The sequence below is a fragment of the Mirounga leonina genome, unplaced genomic scaffold (assembly GCF_011800145.1).
Source record: "Mirounga leonina isolate KUSES-001 unplaced genomic scaffold, KU_Mleo_1.0 Mir_53, whole genome shotgun sequence".
NCBI lineage: Eukaryota > Metazoa > Chordata > Mammalia > Carnivora > Phocidae > Mirounga > Mirounga leonina.
This window is the reverse complement of record NW_023270807.1, coordinates 12,879,604-12,895,829: the sequence shown is the minus strand read 5'-3', so window position 1 is coordinate 12,895,829 and position 16,226 is coordinate 12,879,604. Positions and strand designations below refer to the sequence as shown.

Genomic DNA, 16,226 nt, shown 5'->3' with positions numbered 1-16,226 from the left:
TTCTCTGACAGCACTCCCCCACCCCGCCCGTTCATGCTCATCTCTGGCAATACTAGCCTCCTCGTTGTTCCTCGTTCTCCTTTCTCTGGATTTGTGCACCTTCTACTCCTTCTGCATGGAATTCTGTACTCAGATATTCATATGGCATATTCTCCTCCTCCATTCCAGTATCTGCTGAAATGTCACCTCCTCAGGGAGACCTTCTTCACCTGAAATATTGTAGCCCACACCATCACTCCATTTCCCCTTATCTTGTCTTACTTATTATTTTAGTACTTATTCTTGTACTTTATATATGCATTCCTTGTTTATTTGCTGCCTACTTACTACCTCTCTGCTAGAATTTAAACATTTTTATGAAAGCATGAGTGGTTTTTTGTTTACAAAAGTAAATTTTGTTAAGTTCAGCACTTAGAAGAGCATAAAGCACAGAAAGACAATAAACATTGAATGGATAAATGAATGGAGATCTCATTTTATTATAAGAACTCTTAGTATGTAACCTAAGTGACAGTTCACTGTTCCCATAACTGTTACTCTTTTCCAGGAGGGGTAAGGAGGAAGGGCATGTGACTTATATCCACACCCTTAGTTGTCTCCTCCAAATTAGACCCTTAGTGTTCTGCGATGTTTGCCACGGTCCCAGCTCCTCGTGGAAGATGAGGTGCTGTTTCTTTCACACTATCTCCAGCAGAGAGAGGAAAGTGAGGCTCTTTACACTTTCTGTTATTTTATTATCTTTATTCTTCACAGCACTGTTGTACAGGACCATGTAAGTGCATCACTCGTGACTGCATTTAAAAAAAATTATACAGGTTTGATTCCAGACCATTGTAACAAAGCAATTATAGCAATAAAAGTGAGTCAAATGAAATTTTTGGGTTCCCAATGCATATAAAAGCTATGTTGTGGTCCGTTAAGTGTGCAATAGCATTATATCTAAAAAATGCATGTACCTCACTTTAAATACTTTATTGCTAAAAACATGCTAACTATAAGCTAAGCTGAACTTTCAGCTAGTGGTAATCACTGATCACAGATCACCATAACGAGTTTAATAATAATGAAGGTTTGAAATACTGTGAATATTACCAAAATGTGATTGAAAGACACAAAGTGAGCAAATGCTGTTGGAAAAATGGTGCCCATAGACTTGCTCAATGCAGGGTTGCCACAAATCTTACATTTGTAAAAGAGGCAATATCTGTGAAATGCAATAAAACGAGGTATGCCTGTGGTATAGTCAGGAAAATATAAAAATTGTACATGGGCGCCTGGGTGACTTAGTCGGTTAAGCGTCCAACTTGTGATTTCAACTCAGGTCACGATTTCCTGTATCTTGAAATTGAGCCCACGTCAGGCTCCTTGCTCAGCCCACTCAGCCAGGAGTCTGCTTGAGATTCTCTCCCTCTGCTCCGCCTCCTCCACTCATGTGCATGCGTGCTCTCTCTCTCTCTCAAATAAATAATCTTTTTGTAATTGTACATAAAATATTTCTTTTACCAGGGCACCTGGGTGGCTCAGTCAGTTAAGTGTCTGACTCTTGATTTTGGCTTGGGCCATGATCTCAGGGTTGTGGGATTGAGCCCCAAGTTCCCCAAGGGCTCATACCCCCCAGGGGCTCCATGCTCAGTGCAGAGTCTGCTGGAGATTCTCTCTCTCCCTCTCCTTCTGCCCCTCCCACTCATGCTCTCTCTCTCTCAAATAAATAAAATATTTAAAATATATATATTTCTTTTACCATAACTCAGGAGAAAAGCACTTCACAGGAAGTCCCCTGTCTCTACCATTGACTCCTGTACACAGGGCTGTGCTTGTCTGTTGCAAAATAGCCACAGAGCAGTCACCCTCCTTTTCACTTCATCCCTTCACCAAGGACTTGCTTTCACTCCAAGATCCATCACGTTTCTCCATTAGTTCATTTCTCAAAGTCTGAGAATAATACTGGGGTCTTTCAGCACGATTGTCCACCATTGTCCTTGGGACTTGAGTTCCTCGAAACAGTTCTTCATGGGCATGGCACATCATCTCCCCCTCTCTTAAGATATGCTCAAAATGTGGATTCTTCAAATTCTGTACTGAATAATTGACTGCCATTTCAATATCTCTCTTTCTCTTTCACATAGCTCTCAAAGACAATCATCTTTCTTTCCTATGAGATGGTTTGCTCCAAATCTATAAAGAGGAAATTAAATATTTACCCCCAAATTATCAAGGCTGGTCTCTCTCACGATAAAGTTAGGGTATTATTATAAAGAACAATGGGAGGAACACTGAACATGTATTTCTTATAAATCACAGCATCACAGCTGAAGTTTTGCCAGCCTTTGTCCTGGGCCCATTTCTCTATCAGTCAATTAAAAAAAAAAAAGAAAGAAATATAAACAAACAAACAAAAGAACAATGTTTACTTTTTTCTTTCAAATCTTCAAAGATGTTGTTCTGTTGTCTTCTGGCTTTCATAATTTCTGATGAGAAGTCCGTGATCATTTTAATTAAATAATTAATTAATTTGCTTATTTATTTATTTACTTTTTATTTATTGTGTCCCCCCCCCCCCGGCTGCTTTTAAGATTTTTTTTCTTTGTCACTGTTTTTTAACAATTTGATTATGATTTGCCTTGGAATAGTTTTCTTTATGTTTCTTTTGCTTTGGGTTCATTGTGATTCTTAGCTCTGTAAATTAATAGTTTTAACAAATTTGAAAATGTTTTAGCTATTATTTCTTCAAATATTTTTCCTGCCCACCTATCTGCATCACCAAATTACATGTATGTTAGACTCCTTGATACTATTTTATAGGTTACTTATACTCTGTTTATTTCTTTTTTCAGTCTTTTTAATTTATGTACTTCATTTTGGATGTTTCCCATTGTTCTGTTAAGCTCCATGATCTTTTCTTTTGCAGTGTCTTATCTTCTCTTAATCCATCCAGTGTGTTTTCATTGAAGAGACTGTATTCTTCAGTTTGAAACAGAAGTTCAGTTTTGTTTTGTTTTTTTATCTTCCGTTTCTTTCTTCATTGTGCTTCTACCTTTTTGAACATCTGGATTATATCTAACTGGCTGTCTGCAATGTCTGTCATTTCAGGCTCTATTTCTTTTGAATGATTTTTCTCTTACTTATGTGCCATATTTCCCTGTTTCTTCTAGGCATGGTAATTTTTTGAATAAATTCAAGACATAAATTTTAAATTTTAAGGTACTAGATTTTATTGTATTCCTTTAGTTTTAGGCTTTACTGTGGCATGTAGTTAGTTGCTCAGAAAAACAAGTTTTCAAGACTTGTTGTTAAGCTTTGTTAAGGTAATGCAGGAGTAGCATTTAATTTTAAGATAAGATAATACCACTTCCAAGGCAATAACCTTGTAAAGACTCTATTCAATTGTCCAAGCGTTACAAGATCTTCCCACTCTTGCATGTGGAAACACAGGCTTCCATATCTTGTGGGAGCCCTGGGCATTACTCAGGTTATAGCTCCTTAGCTTTATTTTTCATCTTTCATCTCCACCTCAGTAGCTTCCTTTCACATGCTGAGTTGAGTACTCAGCCAAATACCCAAGGAGACCCCATTGTATTTCTCTGAAGCACTCTTGCTCTCTCTGTGAAACTCCCTCCTCTCTTATTCTTTCCTCCAAATTCTAGTCTCTTTAGCTTCCCTGAACTTTGATCTCTGACTTTTTAATTTAGTGAGACTGTCAGGTCTGTGTGGGTTTTCCCCTCCTTGCACAGTGACCTGGAGACTGCCATGGACGGTGAGTTGGAGATTTCAGGGCTCACCTCATTTATTTCTTTTCTCTTGGGAATGTCCATCCTACACTATAAATCTTACTCAGTTTTTGAGTTATTTAGAGCAGGACATGGCCAGAAGTGGAAGTTCCATTTTGTTAGAAGTTTGACAAAAATTTAGTTGGGAGAAATTCTGAACCTGAACACAAATTAGCAGAATTGCCTTTTCTTAGAATTGCTCTTTGATTCGAATCAGTAAATACTGTGTATGTTTTATTTCATAAACATTGATAGTCTCTTAGAATAAATTGTTTTTAGCACATGTAAGTAAGTAGGGTTAAATTTGCATCATAAATATTTGTGAAGAGGTGATGTGTTATCCAAGTGGGTTTTAACAACACCTGGAGTACTCAAGATTTCATTTGAAGTAAAATATAGACAAGATGTTTCAAGAATACTAGTAGGAAACAAATGTAATTATCTGAGATGAATATAAGATCATCATATTCATTCAGTCACTCAGTAAATATTGAGGAGTCAATGGAACAATGGTTCCCACTGTTTGTGAATACTGTTGTTTATAAGGGAATACAGGCATGCAAACAATTTACTGAAATATGGTTAGATATAGTTGGATTGTAGATAAGGACATTGGTGGAAGAATATGTAAAGTGCCACAGGAACACAGAGAAGAAAGAAAGCTGGAAAGGGCAGGAAACTGAATTTGTTTTATGGAAGTCATCTCTTTCCATCATCTATTCATTCATTCATTCATTCATTCATTCATTCATTCATTACATTACATTCATAACATCATTTAGTCACCAGTACAGTGCTCTGCACTGATAAGTCCCAACAATACAATTCCTCCTCTAGGAGAGAAGTGGTTAATAAGCAATTGTAATTCAGTGCAATAGATGCTATGGCTGAGATGTGCACAGGGGACCACAGAAGTGGAGAGGAAGGGCACCTCATCATGGAAGCAAATGATCAGAGAATGCCTCCAGAGGAGACCTAGCCTCAGGTAGGGAAAGGGCTTGCAACAGAGAGCATCACCATTCAGGAAATGTTAGGTATACAGGGGGCTAGAGCATGGGTTTCAAAGAGGAGTCAGTGGGGAGGAAGCTAGGAGATAGATGGGGGCATATTTTCAAAAGGCTGTCTGTGTTCTCTTACGGCATTTTGAAGAAAAAAGGGAGCATTGACAGATTGTGTGTGTGTGTGTGTCTAAAATGAGGAATAGTGATAGATTAATGTTTTAGAAAGTTCACTCCAATGGTAGAATGAAGGATAAAGTGGAGCAAAGTGAAACTGGAAGCAGGAAGATTAATCTGGAAGCTGAGCTAATTTAGTAATCCAGGAAACCAATCATGAAGAACCACACTGAGGAAGTAGTAGAGGGATTGGAGATAAGACAACAAGGAGAGGGATCGGGTAGTATTTAGAAGATAAAACAAAACAAAAGGACTCAATGCCAAATTGGATATAGAGGGTAAAGAAGAGGATTGAGTCTATGATGACTTCCAATTTTCTGACCAGTTGGACTAAATGTATTCATTAAGAGCTAGGACCCCTAAAAGGCATTACCTACCCCAAGGAGAGCTCAAAACAATCCACTGAGATGCAAGAAAAAATAGCAGAATTCCATTTATACTTTTCTCTATATTTTTTGTTTCTATTTGTGTGTGTCTTGCAAAATATATAGTAAACTAATATACTAGTATGTGTATATACTTTATAAGTAAATGAATATCAGTATATTGTCGGCTGTGCTCAAATATTTCATTATCAGGGTGTATGATAGAAAAGTTTGGAGACATCTGAGTGAAGGACTACAAAAGGAATAATAAATGTGGTAGTTATGGGGAATTTGGTAGTAATGGGGTAGTTATGGGTAGTTATTTGCCTATGAACAGTTAGGCAGTAATTTCTAGTGGGCAATAAGAGTCTAACTCAGACAAGAGCATCCAATAGAACTTTCTGTGATCATGCAAAATGTTCTAAAGATGTACTGTCCAGTATGGAGACCAGTAGCCACATATCGCTATTGAGCACTTGAAATATGACTGGTGCAACTGAGGAACTGAAAATTTTCATTTTGTTTAATTTTAATTTATTTAAGTTTGAATAGACACATGTAGCTAAATGGCTACAATGATAGGAAGCACTGATCTAAAACTTTGAAGAGAGACCTTCAGCTCTCATTTATTGAGTGCTTCCACTGGCTAAGCATTTTACATACATTTCTAAGCAATTCAATCATCCCAGCTACCCTCTGAAGTAGACAGTATTATAAAAGAAAAGAGTAAGTTCTTCCTTACTCTATGCTTTTAATGGTCAAAGTTCATACTGTGAAGAAGAGCATACTTGCTCTGAAATATGTGTACATTCTAGATATTCTCTCTTGGTAGATATTTATGCATCTTTCACAACCAAGTGCCAATTTTATATTTTTCTTTCAGGTGGTTTGCTCTATTACAGATTCAAATATGTATTATTTTAATACTTTATAAATATGACTGTAGTCTTCTGGATCCATTACCAAAACAGGTAAGTGTTTTCAGAATTTTGAATATCATGGTTTTCAAATTTGCTATAAATTCTAACCCCTTGGTTTTAATTACTAGAGATAAGCTGCTAATTTCCTCACCTAGGCTTGATCTTAACAGGTGTCTTACATGGAACCGGACTGAGAAGATAACCCTTTAATTCCCTTACTTCTGAGTCTAATGTATATGCCATGGTAGCACAAGACCAAGACCAAATAGCAAAAAGCACCACTTACAGTGTGAAGAAGGTCCTCAGTGAATTCACCAATTTTGACACTGTTCCCTATGCTAAATAGGCATGGCCTTGATGTTGGGCTTGTTTCCCTAAAGAGGCATATCTGTGGGTCCCAAACTGAACCATCAGTTTTAGAGGCAAGTCATAGCCCTTAGTCCATTTGGGAAGCAATGTCATGGAAGAAAAGAGCAGACAGTGAGCAACTGTAAAGACAGTAAGCAAGAATAAAAAGCCTGTGACCTTATTCCTACCGCTGACCATTGAATGGTCTAATCATTGAACTCCTCTGTGTTTCTATAGGTCTGCTCTCCTAGACCAGTGGCTTTCAAACTGGTGCAAACATCAGAATGACCTGGAGGGTGGGGGGCTTTTTAGAACACAGAATACTGGGCCCCGCCCCTAGAGTTTCTGATCTAGGACATCTAGGGAGGGGCAATAATTTGCATTTTTAACCAGTTCCCGGTGCTGCTGATGCTGCTGGTCTGGATAACACTCTTAGGACCACTGCCCTAGGAAATAGGGAGAGTGCAATTTAATTCCAGATGTTTGGAAGTCATTTTGAAGACTCTGGATAAAATGTGCTGTTTCAGCTGAGGGTGAAGCTCAGAAGTTAAGCATTGCAATTTCAGGGCTATTCACATAGCATGTTGTGCTTTGATTTATTCTTGATATAATAAGGCTAGTGTATGGAGGGATAAATAAAACTCTTGGGTGACATTTCAATAGAAATTATGTAAGTGCTTAAGTGACACAGACAATATTGTATTACTCATAAATATGCACATTTCAGCACTTGCCCCTGATTTCTTTTGCACTTCTATTTTGAGTACACTAACTAGCAGTGCTGAAGAGCCCTCAAAATCCTACCATGAAAGGGAAATCAAAAAACCCTTCATAAAGGTTCTCAGCAAGTATAGTTTTATTATCAAAATGAAGAATAGGGCCAGGCATATACTCACAAAATACCAGTTCCTGGTCCACTGAGTTGGATGTCACAATTTTGCCCAGGACTGATTCCCCATCCAAATATTTTCCCACCAGTGAGAGGACACAAGAATGCCTTACCAGATTAGAAGGATGACATTTGTCAAAACCATGTAACAACTAACCCTAGCGATCAGTAATTTTGACCAGTTCCTTAGGCAAGATTTTGCCCAGTACTTTCTTCCTAGCTAAGAAGTCTATTAGTTATATTTATTATACTCTTATACACACATTCTATTTCTGTTTTGACGCTACTAAGAACATTTTTAAAGAAATATCTCAAAAAAAGGAAAGAAAGAAATATTATCTCAGTTTGTAAAAAGTGTGTAAGTGAATTCTCATGATCTCAAAGGGCATTTCATTTCATAATTCTTATTCTAGAAAGAGATGAATTGAAATTATGTAATTATTGGAATTGTTTTAATAAATTGTAAAATGAGGTGATCAAAAACTACAGGAAATGACCTTCAAATTGCCAGGCTCTGGTAGGAGCTGGGAGGGGATGTGTTGCCTGGGCATGTTCTGAACACTCTTGTCAAGCACGGGCACATCTCTGGGCTTGGAAATCAGCTTCCTCAAAGAAATATACTTGTCATAGTAGCAAAAATCAAATGCTAGAACCCCCAATTTTAATTTTGCAGAAGCCCAGTGTTTTATTTTATCTCAAAGGGTCTTAGGAAATTAATTTTAACTCTCATTAAGAACCAAACACTAAGCAAATACTATAAAGCTTCCCAAGATCCATGACCAGGCAGCAGTGTCCAGATGCTGGCAATGGGGGCTGTTCATTTTGAAGCATTTATAAGACCAATTCAATTTTCTTGCAAAAGCAAGCACATTTTTGCTAATATAGTGAAGTTTTGCTTGTTTGGTTGGTTGGTTTTGTTCTGTTTTGTCTTTTGGGGGGTCATGAATCCTTAGATAATCTCACAAAGCCTATGGATCCCTTTCTAGAGAAGTACATAACTTTTCATACCCACAAATTTGTTTGCAATTTCGAGGAGTCCATGGCAACCCTGCACCTCGTTCTATCAACTCCCCTAGGGATCTCCTTCTTAAGAAGCCCATGCTGTGCCTTGTTGCATTCAAACTTGACCATAGACTGATGACTTAAATTGGACTGATTGTCTTTTCCTTACTCTTGGTCTTCCCCCAACCCTCAAGGCTGATAGAACAAATTGCAAACGTTCTGTTCCTTGAATGGAAGGCTAAAATTGATGCTTGACATTATAAGACACTTCAAGTCTTCCAAGCAAACACTCTAGTCTCTTAAACCTAGACTCCGTACTTTTAGAGACAATTACACTTGAATAAACCTTTGGTCTAAAACTGTTGGCTTATGTCTCTTAATTTCTATATTTCTTCTGCATTTCTGCTTTTAGAGTCCTCTCCATTTGGTGGGTGTCCAACAGCCAGAAGGACAATGCCGAATTGAATTTAAACAAAGAAAATGACATCTGTTGGGCCTAAAGAGTGCCAGGGCCTTCTGGAAGAGTGACTGTCCCCATCCACTAGCCTGGCAGCATCTAGCTCTGAGCTCTACTAAAACATACGGCTTAACTTTGTTTTAGGATTTAGTTCAAGAGAATGTAGGTAGGTGTGTTTGGTAACTTAAGAGTAGACCAAGAATCTGATATCACTCTCACCAATATGAGATCTGAATATATGGTTTGTAGAAAATGTTTAAGTGATTTAAAGAAGAGGCGTTTCTTAAGGAGTTGTAATTTGGTTTCATGCATAACTGTATTAAAACTTTAATTAGAAATAATGCCTCTTGAGTGAAAATCTTAGTAAACTGTGAAGGCAACATACTTTAATTTCTGTTTTGAAAAAGGCTGAAAGTCTTAAACTCTAAGGAAATATTAAATAGTAATTTCTGGAAATTTTTTAGTTTTCTTAATATGATTCTCAGCTGGCAATTGGAATTCTTAAGTTCCATTCATATAATTCTTTATGGTAAATAGGACTAGTGCTGAAACAATGAATAAAATGATAGCTTTCTAAGACCTGCGAAGACAGGGAGCATGTCTTACACTCCTTCCGTGCTCAACTACACCTAGGACATCCCCTTCGGTATAAGGTTTATTCAGTAAAGGTATACTGATTGATATATTGATTTGTATTTTAATTGAAGGTGAAAGCACTCTTTTGATTCAAGGCATTAGTAGTTATAGGTGAAGAGGTACAATTTTTGTGGGTAGAAACACAAATAAAGTGATGTCAAGGCAAATAACAGCATTTGAATGTATTACTTAGGACTTCTGCCTGAAATATTTACTAGGAAACCCTGAAAAGAAATTCCGTCATGCACCGGGGGAAACATACAACAGTAGTAACAGAGTGATCAATGATGTCATGATTTGTCCTCTAATATTCAGTAAAATGCTGCTTGCCTCCTTTATTTCACAATAAATAAGCTTTGTGTGCATGTTGTCCTCTGAATTATTTGCTCCCCTGTGCTAGAATTATCCTGCAGAGTTGATAATGATTGCTTAGTCATCTATTTCCTACCAATGAGCAGATGACTCCCTAGGAGAAAATTAAGTACTCCGGAGTGCATTAACTCTTGCAGACTAATACAGAGATTCTGAAGCTTAGCTACCTGGTGCTTGCAGCTTAGCTTAGTGGGTTTGGGGTGTAGAGACTGGAGGGGCTGAAGGAAGCAGTTTAGAAGACCTGGCAGGGTTTGCTAAATATGGCAGGAGTGTTCTTGGGGCAGACATGTCTTCCTGAACATCTGAGGCCCACAATGAAACACTGTATTTGCCTGTAATATGCATTTCAGCTGAATTTGCGGCCACTCGGGGCTAGTGTTTATCTCCATATTCTTGCTTGGTAAGGATAAATGTTAGCTGACAAGTTTATGCACTTAAAAAAGAATGCAGACGCAGGAGATCCATTGACCTTTGATAAATATAAAATAATGGTAAAAGAAATATACTTGGAGGTCCCACATCTTTTTATTTTCCTAGCCTGGGATTTTATATTATATGTCTAAATCACTGCTCTGTCCAGGGTAAAGAGTTCAAAGTGGCTGGCTCTCCCCTGTAGTGCTGGTGTAGTAAGAACTCAGTATTGCCCTCTTCTGGTAGGTCAGGCATTCAGCTGGGGCAGTGACTATGTCTGCTTTGGTAAGAGCCTCCATCTTGTCAGCCATTGTCCAAATTTCCTTTCAGGCCTTGATCAACCAACCAAACATTTTGCCATTGCCCAAGAGTCTATGGATATTCTTACCTCAGACTATTTCTCCCTCTACACAAAGGACATGGCCAAGTATACTGCTCAAAACTCTGCCCAGTGGGAGAATTTCCCCTCACCACTGTCTTTTGGGGGCACTTCTGAATGTGGCTGAGTGGAGTGAAGTCAGTTTGCTCCATCATATGAAGCCAACCAATATGTCATCCAGGCCCAAGACTTTTTTTCTCCTCTCTGTCAACTAGTTATAGCCAGTGGGCCAAAGGTATGAATTGAGAGAGATGCATCAGTCTAACAGAGGTAAGTATGACCTGTTTATGTAACTGACTCCTGGACTTGCTCAAACCTGATCCCAAATGTACCATATTCATTGTATAATAGATTGCTGCTGCAATATACTTTTAATATACTTGGTAAATATAACAATACCCAGTTCATGATGCGCAGCTCTGGTCAAATATTCACTTGGCATATTCAGGCATTGGAGGCTGAGAAGTATGTCAGGAGTTGGTTTTCAAATGATAAATAGTTTTCAGCTGCAGAAGGCATGATCTTGCTCTGGAATCCTAGGGATCTATCCATCTATCTATTGGCCCATCACCACTGGTAGTGGTAGTGCTTGAAGTGCAGTCAGAGCTTGAAGATGGTACTGGTAAGCTGACAGTGGAAGTGGGAGTAATCTTGCTTGCCACTGATGAACTTGAAGGCATGTTCTTGTAGGGTGGACTTGCATGGAGGCACAAGATGGCCAAGCTCTTATCCTTTGGATAGACTTTCAGAAAGTACTCTGATGTCAAGTGCTTGTCGAGATCTGGGTAGATATTGAACTTGGGTAGCCCAGTCTTAGGAGGCAGGTTATCAAAGTCACCGTGATTCTTGTACTTTTTCTACCTGAAGCCCATGTAAACACCGTAGAAGAACAGAGTTGCTGTTGCACAAGCAGTGTGCTGAAGAAGGCATAGGAGGAGAGAAACAGAGACACACATAACATGGAAGGGGTTTTCCTGTGAAGGGGAGAAAAGGGAGAGTGGTGTTTGGAAGGGGACATGAAAGGATTTCCTTCCTTCTTTCCTTCCTTCCTTCCTTCCTTCCTTCTTTCCTTCCTTCCTTCCTTTCTTCCTTCATTCCTTCCTTCCTCTTCTCTCTCCCTCCCACCATCCCTCCCTTTCTTTTATACAAGGAAGACACTAGCATATTTCAATGTTTATGGGAAGAAGCCTGTAGAGAGAGATACATTGAAATAACAGTCAATGGAAAAGATAGTTTTTTGTGCCAGACCTCTGAGATGGGAGGTATTGGGATAGAGATCCTACACACAGGAATTAGCTGTAGACAGGAGGCAGGAAGGTGACATATTTCACTCTGAAAGAAACAAGGAGGAAGGACTCAGGGTAGAGGCAATAGCAGGAAATTGAGCAAATTCTCATTTGATGGGTTTTATTTTCCCTGTTAAATGGAAGGTGAGTTATTTCCTGAGAGTGAGAGGGTGGGAGAGGTGGGGGCAGCAATGACGGGAGGGGAGATATTCTCATGATGAAATGCCATGGCCGTTTTGTGTTTGAGCTCCCGAGGAACTTCCATCAGCCTGCAAGACAGCTGGGAAAATAAGATTAATGCAGATTGGGACTTTGACCATTGGAGGAATGTGTGGCAGGAGAGATGTGTGGTTGACAGTAACCTAAGGAGTATCAGGTGGAGAGGGAAGGAAGAGGAGGCAGAAGAAGCCCGAAAAGAAGAAACAGTCAGCTGGGGAACTTGAAGAATCAGTGTAGTGGGAACAGATAGTGAGAGACCCGGGAGGGCAGAAGGCTGTGGCCAGAGGACAGACTGTCTCAATTTAAAATTTCAGAGGACAAGGAGTTAGGGGTGGGATGACAGTGCTCGAGGGGAGGCTGACATGGTGGTCAGGTGAAGAGAATGGAGTTCAGAAGGTAGCCGTGATGGTATTTGGCATAGCCACCACCTTCTAGCTGTGTCCATATGGTGGAAGGGTGAAGCATCTCTGTGGGCTCCCTTATAAGAATAGTAATCCCATTCGTGAGGGTTCCCCTCCCCCCCATGACCTAATCACCTCCCAAAGGCCTCACTCCTAATGCCATCAACTTTGGGCATTAGCATTGTACCATATGAATTTGTCGGGGATACAAACATTTAGACCATGGCAGGAAGTAACCCTCACAGTTGCTTACCTTTCTAAGTGGAGCTCAGGCTACAGATTTTGCTCTGATAGAGGACCCTGGACAGCACTCAAAAATGCCTCTCTGAGAACAAACTGGTGGTTGCCAGAGGGGAGGGGGATGGGGAGATGGGCAGAGTGGGTGAAGGGGAAAGAGAGATATGGGCTTCCAGTTATGGAATGAATACATCATGGGGATGAAAGGCACAGTATGGGGACTATAATCAATGATATTGTAAGAGTGACGGAACAGGACAGGTGGTAGCTAACACTGGTGGTGAGTACCACGTAACATACAGACTCTTGAGTCACTCTGTTATATGCCTGAAACTAATGTAATGTTGTGTGTCAATTATATTCAAATAAAAAAAAAATAAGACCCTACCCCCAAATGCTTCTCTGGGTCCTGTGCCTCTTGGTATAGCAGTCCGGGAGATGGTGGTCACCTCTGCTACCCCCACGAGAGTGGACCACGGCACCCGGCTTTCATCAGCACAGTATCTTTTGTTTTAGAAAAGGTTTTAGAATACACATCCCCATATTTCTCCATTAATGTTGGCTTTGGGTTATCAAAATGAACTTGATTGGAGTTTTGTTGTTAGCTTTACAATCTCATTTTCTGGTATTTTAATAAATAGCTAAAGGTTATTACTGACTCGGGAAAAACTTGTATAAACTATTTTCTTGACAAAATAACTATTACTTTCTAGAAACCAACAGTAAGACTTTTTGTCACCTGAGCAGTTACCATATGCTGCTCACTTGGCTAAGCTCACCTCTCCATCCATTTATTTTAGTCTCATAAACACATTTAGTCTGATGTGTTCAGTTTGTTTCTATTATTATTCCTATTTTACAAATGAGAGAAATGGAGCTTGGAGAGACTGAGTGACTAACTCAAGATCACATGGCTAATAAGTGTTGGAGGCACGATATGAGCCCAGGGCTTCTGGCTGCAACACACAGCCTCGTAACACCAAACAGCACTGTATTCTTCCATAAGACAAAATGTTACCCACAAGTGACAGCACTTTTGACCTTTGTGTCATCGTAATCCACACTCTCAGTTCTCTCTTAACTCCCAGGGAAAACGTGGCTAACTTGTGGTGTAGCCTAGATTAGCAAGTATAGGAGGAAGAGGACTCCTGTTTTGCGCCAGTTTCCTTCCTCCTCAGCTTCCTTCTCCACCCCGACCCCCAACCCTCATGAGAACCTCCAGATTGACTGGCTTAGAGTGAGACCCCACAGATGGCGGAGGGGGCCATTTTAAGGAAAAAATCTGATAAAAAATGCATCTTTTGGTAGGGGTATATAAAAATATTGAAAAGATATCATAAGTTCCAATAATATATCATACATTGTCTATTGAGACAGCAATTGGCTTTTTTTTTTTCTTTTAGCATTGTTCTACCTCCTTCCTTGACAAAAATATTGATCATTAGGGACCCAATAGGCCATAGGGTAAGAAAGATATATGGATTTTCTCTTCTGGCAGAGTCAGGTACTAGTTAAATACCAAATCGTCTTAGTTTAAGCTTTGTCTTCAGGTGACTCGGAACTTTGGGAAGAATTCTTTACAAGTGACCTAAAGCAAAGGGTGTGGTGTTTGCTTCACGATGCATATAAACTCTCCTTTGATTTTTATTGTTGTTGTTACTGAAAATAAACATGTGTAGAATACATAATTTGAGATATCAGCCTAACATCTGGTTTTACTGCTTAAGAAGCTAAAATCCAAGTTGGAGAATGTTATGTGCCCTTGTAGGATGTTCCGTGTTGGTGAAGACAGCCTTCTGAGCGAGACGGTTTAAGTGAGTGTTTCTCTGAAGACAGAAAAATGGAACAGATAAGTAAATTTCCAACTTCTTTGGACAGCAAAACTTTTCATTGCTCAACACATTGATGTGTAGATCTCCCAATAAAAAGACAGAAAAAGCTGATAAGTCCAACTTAGCGTTAGTTGAATATACTTCATCGTTTGTCGAACCCATTAAATGCACACCTCTGCAGAGCCCCAGGGATCAAAACAGTACATGCTGAAAAACGCTGGACTAGATGAGCTCTGTGTGGCAGAGACATTTAATGCCTGCTGAATGGCAGGCGCTTCCCCAAACTTCCCAGGACCCGACAGTTATGCAGGGTCATGTGACTAGTTTGGGCCAATGGTCTGTAAGTAGAAATGATGGGTGTCAATTCCAAGTTGAAATATGGACGTAGGGATAAAAATCGTCTTTATTACCCTCTTTCCCCGATACTGTGATGGGGGAGCTAGCAGCAAAAAGAAGGCAGAGCCTGTATCCGCCTTGGTCCCTGAGTGTCGATGAGGAGGGAAGAATCCTTTCTCCAAAATTTGCGCGAGACAAATTTGCACGTGTGAGCAGGAAATACTGATATTTGCCAGACTGCCTGAGCAATCTCAGAAAGGAAATCTAGCTCGTGTTCTTTTTCATGCCTGTAGTCTTCTTTTCTGCAATCTAAAAAGCAATGAAATATTGGTAAATGTTACAACATGGATGAACCTTGAAAACATGCCTAGTGAAGAGGCCAGATAGAAAGGACTATGTATTGTATGATTCCATTTACATGAAATATCCAGAAAGGCAAATCTGCAAAGAGAGAAAGCAGATTAGTGATTGTCTAGGGCTTGGGGAGGAGGGGGGGGAGAAGGGTGAGATGCCTGAACGAGTGACAGCTAAGGGGCAGAGGGTTTCTTTTGGAGGCCATAAAATGTTTCAAATTGGTTGTGGTGATGGTTGTACATCTCTATGAATATATGAAAAGCCATTGACTCTTACACTTTAAATGGGTAAATTATATGGTATACCAATTATATCTTAATAAAGCTTGCCATTTGCAACGTGGATGGAACTGGAGAGTGTTATGCTGAGCAAAATAAGTCAAGCAGAGAAAGACATGTATCATATGACCTCACTGATATGAGGAATTCTTAATCTCATGAGACAAACTGAGGGTTGCTGGAGTGGGGGGGGATGGGAGGGATAGGGTGGCTGGGTGATAGACATTGGGGAGGGTATGTGCTATGGTGAGCGCTGTGAATTGTGCAAGACTGTTGAATCACAGACCTGTACCTCTGAAACAAATAACACATTATATGTTAAAAAAAAAGAAGAAGAAGAAGAAGATAGCAGGAGGGGAAGAATGAAGGAGGGGGGAATCGGAGGGGGAGATGAACCATGAGAGACGATGGACTCTGAGAAACAAACTGAGGGTTCTAGAGGGGAGGGGGGTGGGGGGATGTGTTAGCCTGGTGATGGGTATTAAAGAGGGCACGTACTGAATGGAGCACTGGGTGTTATATGCAAACAATGAATCATGGAACACTACATCAAAAACTATTG

General features: G+C 39.7%; 1 protein-coding gene across 1 annotated transcript in view; it reads left to right on the top strand.

Annotated features, from left to right (window-relative positions):
- LOC118000690 (24-hydroxycholesterol 7-alpha-hydroxylase) overlaps positions 1 to 9,032 on the top strand; it is an 88,244-nt gene extending 79,212 nt beyond the window's left edge. The window contains exons 11-12 of the mRNA XM_034990519.1: positions 6,191 to 6,278; positions 8,879 to 9,032. Of these exons, the coding sequence (XP_034846410.1) occupies positions 6,191 to 6,278; positions 8,879 to 8,950 (160 nt within the window). The 3' untranslated portion in view covers positions 8,951 to 9,032. The remainder of the gene's footprint in view (positions 1 to 6,190; positions 6,279 to 8,878) is intronic.
- Positions 9,033 to 16,226: the final 7,194 nt, after the last annotated feature.